This window comes from Tigriopus californicus, chromosome 8 (genome assembly GCF_007210705.1).
Source record: "Tigriopus californicus strain San Diego chromosome 8, Tcal_SD_v2.1, whole genome shotgun sequence".
Taxonomy (NCBI): domain Eukaryota; kingdom Metazoa; phylum Arthropoda; class Copepoda; order Harpacticoida; family Harpacticidae; genus Tigriopus; species Tigriopus californicus.
The window spans coordinates 1,359,820-1,371,119 of record NC_081447.1 but is presented as its reverse complement, the minus strand read 5'-3'; the positions used below and the strand labels follow the sequence as shown (position 1 = coordinate 1,371,119).

Below are 11,300 nucleotides of genomic sequence, written 5' to 3'. Positions count from 1 at the left end.
AAGCAGATGAAACATTTAAATTTGATCCGTAGAAGCTCGTAANCAAAGGAGTCTGAAATGGGCTAAACGACCCTTTTGATATTGTCACAACTTTTCTTTGACACATTTAAAACGCTTTGTTTTTCAATTTAACACCTTTCTTGGGCATTTCACGACTCTTTTTCACATTCACTCAACATTTTTCCTAACACACAACTTTTTTTCGAGGCCTACTAATTAGTTTCACAAAACTTTAAATGCTTTTGATAGGTTTTGAAACAAACTATTACCAGCGTGTTTAATGTTTACACATTATATTTCCTTTATATTTTTACGCCATGACACAACCAAGAGTCGTAATAAAGACATTGTTATTATTTTACTGATAAAGTGACACATTTACCTTCAATCTGAGGGTAATAAAAGATGACATCATTCAATATAACGCTTTAGTCACAAAACGCTTTACTTAAGAGTCAGTATTTTGTCTATGGAGCTAGTGTGGCCGAGCGGTCTCAAAGACAGCTTGAACATGGCAAGAATCTGGTCAGCAGGCTCCAAATGTGTAGAACTAAGCACGGACTTCTAGAGAACAATACATAAGATTCGAATTTTCGGCCTGCTCTTGGTCAGCTACATAAGCTTTTGACAACATAACTTTGAAATGATCCCCTTTACAAGTAAATGATACAGAAATGACCTACCTTTAATCGACGAGTTCTACGTTTCTTATTTTATTGCTTTAATTCGAAAAGTGGCTCAGAGTTGCTACGACCAAGAGCAGGACGATTTGCCGGGAAGCTCGTTCGCAGTCCATATTTCTAGAAGTCCGTGAACTAAGCCACCCTGTTTTGTGTCGTGGACCCTGGACCGTCAGCGTCCATAGAGCATATACTCCAAACTAAGGCTTTTGATCAAAGTCACGAAGGAAGCTTAATGCAATAACGTGTCCACAGGAGATGATCATGATGATGACAATCATGGAAATGGAATTCACAGGAACGGAATATTGCGAGGAAACTATGCATGCACACGCCTTTCGTCTATTTGGAAGCTTTACACTATTCAGTATTTTTACAACCAAAATAGATCCAAATCTTGCACGACTTATAATACCACTTCAATGTTAAAGAAACATCGAGAGATAAAAAGAGAGTTCGATCAGTAGCGTCAAGACAACGGATCGTTCATATCAGATCGATAAGCTTAGCTGTATTCTTGGATACGGTCGTCTCCTCTCGTCTCGTCTCACCCGTTTCACCACGGTGGTCAAAAAACCTTATCAAGTATTGAGAGAAATGCGCATATCCATCTTAACAGTCTTCTTCCTTGTAAAAACCATATGAACTAATTTTGACGTGATTGATTTATTGACTTCTGGCTCAAATTTGGCGCTCATTTGGCTAATAGTCAACAAGATTTGTTTGGATATTTTTGTTGGAATTTAAAAAGGCTTTTGAACCACTGTAGCAGTCTTCTCAGTGGTGAGACGAGAGGGGTAAGCTGATCATCGAAGAATCCAGCTAAGGTCACTCATTGATGCTTAGTGAGTGGAAATACACGTCACTTATAGAGGTTCGGTGAATTGAACGTTGTTCATTCATGATTCGTACACATAAAGAAGAATGAGTCATCAAAACGGGAATGATTCAAACAAGTGAAAGTGAATTAATTAATCCTGTCTCCACGAAGATTTAAGTAAGAACAATTACAATTACCAAAATTGCAGTCATTTTTCACTTTCCCATTTCTAACCCTTAATTGTTAACCACGTTAATTTAGACTTACATATCGATTGTTTTGTAGATCCTCATGGCATAATCAAGAAGAACATCCCTCATTGAAGCTAGATGAGCATGTACCAACATTTCATGCTCGTCAGTGCAACAATCAACACAAAAGCACATTTCCTGTGATCTTTTAAATCTCAAAAATGAACGTTTCCGATCAGACATTAGAAAAACCATCTTTTTGCGATTGAGCTTGCAAGATCAGGCTTGCTATTTTTGTCGAGTCATTTCAAGATGGCTTATTTATCCACGGCTATCAGGTCGCCATGAAAGCTGTTGAATTCCAGCACCACGTCTCAACCTCGAAAGTGGAAAATGTGCTCGTTGCCAACGAAACTTAAAAGCAAACTGTCAAAGGGATTTCCTTTCCTGTTGCATTCATCCCGGCTTTCCACTTTCTGCATACACGGCACCACATGCTATCTATAGTGTAAGTCCATTGGTTCGCTCGACGGTACTGTAGGTTGGTAGCACTGTCTTTCTACGCTAGGTCCTTTTCAACTTTATCAAAGTTTCTTAAGGCCAATCTGAAATTGGTTTCCCGATGTCGGGAGGTGTCCTTTTCACACACTCTCAGACACACATACACTCTTTCTCATAGCTTAGATCCTGTCTCTATCTCTCTCCCTCTCTCCCTATCTGTGTTATTGTCCGTAGTGTGCATGAAGCTGGCCTTTTTGGTTTGAACGAACCTCATCTGTTTCCCAAGTGGCGTAGCCTTTGGAGAATGGGAAAACGTGTCCGGAGAAATTGGCTTCGCGAATGATGGCTTTGATCCTATTCATGGCCGGGATCTGCTCACTGGGTCCCTCCAGAAGGCGATGAGTAAACTCAAAAATGGACATCTGTAATTGAGAGCAGGTAGGAGGATGGCAGTTAGTAAAGAAGTGGATCAATGGATCCATGCTGGTTACGTTTGAAATGTAACTGGCAATGAGTACAATCACACTGCTTTCAGTTGGAATTCGAACAACCAAGATTTTGGTCAAGATTTATGATCACCGATATGGTAACTAGTTGTAGAATCCTTGATGAACACTGACGAAATAAAGAAAAGGGTAAATTTAGGACGAGCTAATTGTGCATGCACTGTATCTAGATCACAAATGTGATGAAATTATTTACAAGAATATATTTCATTTACCTGTTATATGTGTTCAAAGGTAAAAGCTTACAATCGTTACAAGTCAGACCTTAAATGTAATTCCATACAGCCATTTCGAAATGTAATTGAGATTACGTGCTTGCATATTCAATTGCACTTACATCTCAATTCTGGATAAGTCGAAATGGACAGCGATTCTGGCATTTTCATGTTCTATGCAAGGACCTCATGCTTGTGGGGAATGATGGAGGTTTGGTAGCTTTGCCAATAACTATTCCGAGACATTCATTTCAGAAGTGAAATTGATTCAGTTTCAAGGCAATAGGCCGGCCACAGGGCAAATTTTGGGGGCAAATTTTGGGAGCATATTGGAGCATCGAAGAGAAAATTGAATTATGTGCTTTTTCCGTTACGAAATTCACCTTATTACTTCTTTACACAGATCCTAGAATCAAGTTTTAGACATTTGTTTGAACACCTTGATGAACTGAACTTCAAAGTAATTTTTTCCGCACTGAGCACTTCCTCTTCAACCTTCAACAATTTCGAGGCTCGACAACTCAATCTTTTTTTCTATTACATTTGACAAACATTGGCGATTTTGAAGAACCACACAAGCCCGTTCTTTACGTAAATGTGGAACAGGTAAGGAAAAGCTTGGAATGAAATGATGAACAGTCGTTCGTGGCTCAACACTGCAGAAACAAACAATTCATGATTTACAAGCATTATATTCGCTTTTGAATGACCAAATGCATATCAAAATCATGAAGAGCATTTAGCGCTTGCAATGGCATCGAGCAATAATGAAAGTTTACTACGATATTTATGTCTCTCAAACACTCAGGCAGTTATGCTATTGTGTTCTGTCTTTAAGCCCTCATAAAAGCCCTAATAAAAGCCCAAGCCATGCACAAAGGGAAATTAAGAAAAATAATTATTGAGTTATGGCTGACTTGAATCATTCACAAATGATTCTTCGTAAACCAATTTCTGTCAGCTTTTTCCCATAGTAGTTTTAACTGCAAATTAGTTTATCCACTTACTGAGATGTTGGGGCTGGGTTTGCCGCATTGAACTGGCTCTGAGTAATGGAACAATAACCGATATTTGGAACCACTCGGGCTAAACAAGAACTGGGTAAGCCGCCTTTGAAACAACCCAGTGTCGGAGGTAATGAGATTCGCGTCTAAGCAAAAAATGTATAACAAAGATATATTAACGGCGAATGCCTGGGAAGAAATTCCAAGATTTAATCAGCAGACGAACAAGGCCAATTAAATAACGTCGGGCATATTGAGTAGCCATCCTTTTCATTGGGTTTCCTGCTTCCAACTATTTTTTAGAGTGATTTAGAGTGGTGACAAAAAAATTGCGATCCAAAGACGTCTGAAGCCAGTAGGGACATTATTAATAAAACATTTTTCACAGTATTTTGGAACGATTTAAAGTTTATGCACGGGTAAAAAACTGTGAAATAGATTTTAGAACAATATCAAATAGTTACCAAAAGTATTATACGGTACTACATTGAAATGCTCCTTCAACAATGTTTAAGTGACAATGTATCAATCATATGTTTAGTTAAGTGGTTTAACTACGTCCTTACCACAAAGCCAAAAGAATGGTTTTTGTTCTGTGAGAAACTTCAATTTAGTTTAACTTGATATAAACCAACACTTTATGCTCACTTTGAATATGAAGTGTGTACAAATCAAGTACTGTAATAAATGCAATAGTATTTGCAGATACAAATACTGTTTTGAAATTAGACATAAAGAATCTGCTTCACGTATGATTTTGTGAATTTTATTTTGCCATGCTTTGGCCTGGAGGGCGGCTTCTAAATGAATTGTAATTCATATTTTGCTTTTAGAAACTACAAAGTGTACTCTAAAAGTTCATTCAAAAAGTGGTTTTTTGTCCTTAAGATTCTTCATTATGTGACCATTTTGCCCCTTACCTAACGAAACCTTTTAAAATAAATCATGCATGACATCTTAACAATGCCAAAACTGTATTTAAAGTCTTAGAATCGCAAAATTTGGTATGATTTGTTAAAATAGCTTCTTGTCGTGGTATGATTCATCGATGAGAGTGAAGAGGACGCTAACAAAAAAAACCTTTGGATTGCAATGCCAACTTAAATGTTATTATAAACCTGCCCGTTGAGCTTGATTCATATCCAGCTTTTTTAGTGCAGCACGAACAACATTGGATTACTGAGTTAAAGCGTTAACTAACCAGCGAATAGATTTTCTTTCTTCCACACAGAGGCTCTTTCTTCAGTTCTTTCAAACGAGAATGTATTGAATTGTCGTTATTCATTTTTGCACTTGTTGTGACTTCATTAAAAAGCATGAACATGCAAATAGTTTGGCCATATATCGTCAAATATCATGTTAGAAAACTGAAACAGACAATACTTCAAAAACACCAAAAAAAACTTCAAAGCAAAATATTTGCATAATTTGTGATTCATTGTTCGTCTGAGATAATAAAAGACTAAAAAAAAAAAGTCATAAGTGTTGCTAAGAGCGGGATTTGCACTTTTGAACTCACATGAACTAACCCAAAGCTATGTTGTCACCCAAAACGTTGGAAAATGTATATTTATGTAATGCGCATAAAATTCTGGGCTGCGTTCATTATTTGCATTGAATAACATTGGTGCCAAAATCTGTTATTTGGAGGTGATCCGTAATTCCCCACTGGCTTTTGCTAATGATTTCTTTGGAAATGCAAAAATGTAAATCCGGGTTCTCTCCAATACCACCACCCATAGTGATTCATTTTGCGTTCTTTTACAGCCTTATCCCTTTGAAAGAGGCTTGCTTACATGTGAAGGTCACTCTTCCCCAATCAAAAAGCTTTCACGACCACCCGAAAGCTGAAAATCTTCCCATGGGGTTCGGCAACTAAATATGAGACCAGCGGGGAATGTGCCAAAAGGAACACTCAAGAAATTGATTGCATCACCATCTAAGCGGAAACGTGGGGTTTGCTTCCCATACGCAAACGACTTCGTCCATTGACGAAGCAAACCAAAACTATTTCTAGGATTGGCACAACCAACAGACCGACTTGTCTATCTAAGAAGTGTTCTGATTACCTTCAAACTGTGATACATAATTAGTGAATTGCAAAGCCCAAGAATCCACATGGGATATGATGTCTTGCTGACTAGAGATGGCTTCAGCCACAGACTTGATTTTGGGGAACTCTTCAGGCAAATCGAGATCTGTCATGAATACGTGGACAGTCTCCCCTTGACTGGGATAATACCTGGAAAGCAAGAAGATCGATTATTTCGTGCTCATTTATCAAAAGATTACATGCCACCACTTCCACCACCCAACTCTCAACTCTCAATATCCAGACTTGCTGGAGAAATGAGAGCAACAAATCAAACTGGAATAAGTGTGCATGCTCTATAATGTGTTTTTGGAGTACTAGAGAATAGACATGACTGAGTGATTTCTCTTGGCACATTGCTTATTTCGACTGCCTTTCACTTATTTCACTTATGTTTCTAGATTATGCTTTCTCCTCAATCAATACTTGACGAGTTTAGTATGTCAGAGGTGTTTGTGGTGTGCAGGTTTGAGACAGTAATTTGCTTTGCTCTGTTGTGTACAAATTATTACATCATGTTCCACTTTTGATCTCTAAGGACCATTTTCGTTTCCAAGAAATGGCAAAGCGCTCGCATATCAGGATCTTGAAGCATCAAGGAGGGGACGTATTTTCGAGTTACGTATAAGACTCAATCTCTTCATGATGATCCAAGGGCAATCATGGAAAACACTTGGACTTTTAATCCTGGGTCAAGATGAGATTGGTTCTACGGTCATGAAATGAGATTCCTCACTTGGCACCCCAACCACCTTTTTGGAGAGCTTGAAAGGATCTCGTTTGGTTCCAAGTCGGAGTGGCACAGGCCTAATGTAATCTATTTTGATATGATAATGAAAATGCTTACTGGGATTTAAGCTCGAACCATTGGAACAGATACGAGTCTTTGGGTAAGAACCAGACTGGATCAAATTTCTGCTCCAATAGCCACGTGTTCCAAATGGAAAAGGCCAGGATCACCGCCGTGAGACTTAAGATGCCCACTTTGACGAGCAAGTTTCTACTCAGCACTTTGCCATAACTGTCAAAGCCACCTTGTAGGAGATTCTTGTCCACTTTCTTTAGGCACCGAGACACGTGTTTGGCGCTGACCGAGTTCTGCGAGGTGCACAAAAGCGTTCGGCCCGAATCAATCCGGTCTTGATCAATGGACATCCAGGCCACAAACCACGTGGCTTGCAACACATAGGTGATGAGAATCCCAATCCCACAATACATACAAAACGACTTCAGGGCTGGGAGGAGCTGGGAGAGAAAAGAAGGGTTTGAGATAGGTATGCTTTTGTCCAGAGTAAGCACATGGTGCTGTGCATCGTTGAGCTTCATATACGTGCTTGAAACGCCATATAAAGTGGTACAGGGGTTTATCAGGTTTGCTCAGTTGAATGTGCAAATAAGTGCCACGTAAAAGGCAAATGGTTTTCAGTTAGTTGATGTGTTAGTGTGTGTGTGTGTGCGTGTTCTTACAGTGGATGCGCCTATGGCAAAGGCCAAAAAATCTGTCAACGAGGTAACTGTAATGGACACGCCGGCTTTTTGTAGCGTTTCTCCGAACTTTTCCACCTTGCTTAGATCCTTCCGATGTTCCGCGAATTTGTTCCAAGCTTGCATGATGACGAACATATCATCAATGCCTGAAAACACAGTAATTCAAGATATTGGGAGAAGATCGCTTTCGTGATGGTGGAATCGTCTGGTTTAGATCTAACTGATTGAATCCTGCCAATCTTAAAGGTCTCTTTTGTTGTTAGTTTAAGACCAATGGAAACACCCCTTGAAACTATCATTTACTGTAGATGAACTATGGGGAAACGGAGAAAAGTGTCGTATGATGAGTGGCTTTAAAGCATCTTTACTGCAAGCACTACAACAAATTCGAGATAATCTTAGGTTTCCAGGATGTTTAACACAGTTAAAGGTGCAATAATTCTGACCTGTCGCTCTAACTTGCATGACCGAGATGAAGCTAGGTTGCGGGATTTATTTATTTAGCCCCACCATTAATCGCTCAAAAATGACACGTGTTCCATTTTCGAACATCAATGAACTCTGAAACACTTTTTTCTTCCTCGATCTTATCAAAGTGCGAGCTCAAGAGCAAAATCGACAACCAAAGAAAAGTTCTAAAAACAAATTCAATATGATCTTAAGCTTAAACTTGAACCTGCTCACAGTGAAAGATCTGGAAGAAGTAANTCCGATGTTCCGCGAATTTGTTCCAAGCTTGCATGATGACGAACATATCATCAATGCCTGAAAACACAGTAATTCAAGATATTGGGAGAAGATCGCCTTCGTGATGGTGGAATCGTCTGGTTTGGATCTAACTGATAGAATCCTGCCAATCTTAAAGGTCTCTTTTGTTGTTAGTTTAAGACCAATGAAACACCCCTTGAAACTATCATTTACTGTAGATGAACTATGGGGAAACGGAGAAAAGTGTCGTATGATGAGTGGCTTTAAGGCATCTTTACTGCAAGCACTACAACAAGGTTTAGGTTTCCAGGATGTTTAACACAGTTAAATGTGCAATAATTCTGACATGTCGCTCTAACTTGCATGACCGAGATGAAGCTAGGTTGCGGGATTTATTTATTTAGCCCCACCATTAATCGCTCAAAAATGACACGAGTTCCATTTTCGAACATCAATGAACTCTGAAACACTTTTTTCTTCTTCGATCTTATCTCAAGAGCTAAATCGACAACCAAAGAAAAGTTCTAAAAACAAATTCAATATGATCTTAAGCTTAAACTTGAACCTGCTCACAGTGAAAGATCTGGAAGAAGTAAGTTTTGTTACATTTTACACATAAAACACAGCCCTCCATTGCAGTAAAATACGAAAAAGGCATACCTATAATGAACCCCAAGTGGTCTATATTACACTATTTCACTGTTGTTAATTGTCATGGGCAAAAGGCTAACTCATTTCGTCAAAATTTATTCTTATTTCGATTTTTTCCACACTGACAACGATGCAACCAAGCGTTGGAAAAAATGTTTATTTTGATGTTTGCTTTTGCTTATTTACCCAAGGTCAAAGTTTGAATTATTAACTGCTCCATTGATCTGTTACATGGCTCTTTTTTAATTATCAAAAGGTGTAACAAGCAATAAGAGCCTTCACCAAATTTTAATAACATTGAGGTTTGGGCTCTAATGAGCCTTTTTTGGGTCCGTCGCTACCTAGTATAACTGATCTTAAACTAACTCTGCGTTGGTGCTTACCAATTTCTGCACGATAGGTCATAGAGAACAATGATCAAGTAGATGATCAGATTAACAAATACTCTATGAATAGGTTTACCACCCACATTGTCCTACGGCTCTTGAAAACTTTTCAAAGCTCTTTTTTATGACCTGATTCTTGCCTCGAAAAATCAGAGCTCGTCAAATTTGATTTTATGTTACTTACCTAACCCGAGGATAAGAAATGGGATGAAGTTATGAAGCGGGCTGAATGGAAACCCTAAAGAGCAGCAAATGCCGTACGATGCGATGAGTGCCATGAAAACAGCCACTAATCCGGCCAAGGATACGAAAACCTACAAGGGAGATGATCTTTGAAGCACATCCCCACAATTAGATGGTATCATCACACATGGATGAAAAGAGACAAGGTACAAAAGAGGTCCTCTATGCCAAATTGGTTCTGGATGTGCCGCCTTTAGAAACCTTATTCAGTTTTAAGAAACGAAGGACGTCTCACCCGATTCTCGACGCAATCAAAGTTTCCGAGCATGATCAGGACATAGATGAAAACGATGGCAAACCCCAAGACAACCATGTTGACATCGGTAAAGATGTTGGCGGAGGCAATGTCGCTGAAGCTTCTGGCTACATGGGAGTACGACACAAAACCATCGGTGAAACGATCTTGATTGTTCAAAATATGGATCAATTGAGTCTCAAAGTCTAGGGTGGCTGGATCAACCTGAAAACATCAGAGGCAATTCTTGAAAGGTCGAGACGAGTGGAAATCAAGAAACGAAAATTAACCATTTCCTGAAGAATAATTTTGATGAAAAGTTTGCTAATACAATACCAGGATGATTATGAATTATTATTTTGTGTCTGATAAAACGTCCAGACTTCTACCTAGTTGTGCTTTTTTTCGTCTGTCTTTTATTCGGGGCGTATCAGACGAAACGAATGAACGAACTAGTGCAAATCATTAAATCCAGTTTTCTCATCCTTTATTATACATATCTTGTTGTAAACGCAACTCATCGGTGAAAATACATTTGTTGCATTTGTTCTTTAAACCTTTCAAGTATTTACATGCATTTACATCAATAAAGATTCGGTTTCTGTTCAAGTGAAATAAATAAAATATTTTTGATGTAAGAACGTAAGGTGTGTCATCCAGGTGCTTTTCTTGGAATCGCAGATGCATCCTCTCGTATTTTGCTTTCCTATCGTTATCAATCAATAACTAGACTACTTTCTCTCAGAGCAGGGTTGGTCACACGATGATTTAGAAATTTGATTTGTAATACACCCCTTAAAAATAACGTTTTGCAAATATTCTAGGATACAGACGTTGTCACCCATGAGCACATATTCAAACTTTTCGCTCTTCCTAGCGTTTGTCAGCTTTTGATTCTGCAACAAGTCCATTGGCCCATGGTAATGTAACAGCTTTCGTGCAATCATTATCCTTTCCCGATGATTTTTTTAAAATTACTTTTGTCTTTGATTATGGCCAATATTCCCCCTAATGTACCCAAAATATCAAGGTAAAGGGGAAAAATAGACATGGCAACAAGGAGGGAAAGTACAAGCCAACACTTTTCCATGTGGTTTAATTAAAATTAAAATTAGGATTAATTAAAACAGCAAGTCCTTGTAAACCAACCCTGCCGATACAGATTTCCTTACGCACCTGAAAGTGCTGTATCATGAGATGCTTGTGATTTCATCTTTGTTCGGCTTTGCTATACTATTTTCATCATATTTTAAAGATACATCTTCTGGTAAAGTGTTTTCAAGCTACAAATCCTTGAAAAAAAATCCCCAAAGTTTTTCCCTCGAGATATGTGTGCATATCCTTAGAGAATCACTTTCGAAAAAAATCCCTAGGCTTTGTAAACTACTGATAGGGATTTTCCTGTTTTCAGCGGTACATTATTCTGCTCTTTCAAAACGACGCTACTCGATAACACGTGTCCATGATGAGTCCATACCAAGGTTTGAACCTATCATGTCAACGATCTACAAGGGTCAAAGCCGACACAATTCTTACGCGGAAGCCAACGCCAAGTTCTTAAGTGAGGGTGCAATCATTCT

At 38.6% G+C, this 11,300-nt stretch overlaps 1 protein-coding gene and 1 long non-coding RNA gene across 2 annotated transcripts in view; one reads left to right on the top strand and one right to left on the bottom strand.

Annotated features, from left to right (window-relative positions):
- LOC131885183 (patched domain-containing protein 3-like) overlaps positions 1-11,300 on the bottom strand; it is a gene marked incomplete in the record, with an annotated part of 28,156 nt that overhangs the window by 14,717 nt on the left and 2,139 nt on the right. The window contains 7 exon segments of the mRNA XM_059233135.1: positions 2,462-2,614; positions 3,921-4,063; positions 5,987-6,159; positions 6,857-7,254; positions 7,477-7,643; positions 9,427-9,556; positions 9,721-9,945. Of these exon segments, the coding sequence (XP_059089118.1) occupies positions 2,462-2,614; positions 3,921-4,063; positions 5,987-6,159; positions 6,857-7,254; positions 7,477-7,643; positions 9,427-9,556; positions 9,721-9,945 (1,389 nt within the window).
- On the top strand, positions 1,535-6,372 carry LOC131885184 (uncharacterized). The gene is made up of 4 exons (XR_009373806.1): positions 1,535-1,677; positions 1,786-2,199; positions 2,427-2,630; positions 5,685-6,372. It is a non-coding gene; the product is annotated as an uncharacterized LOC131885184 (long non-coding RNA).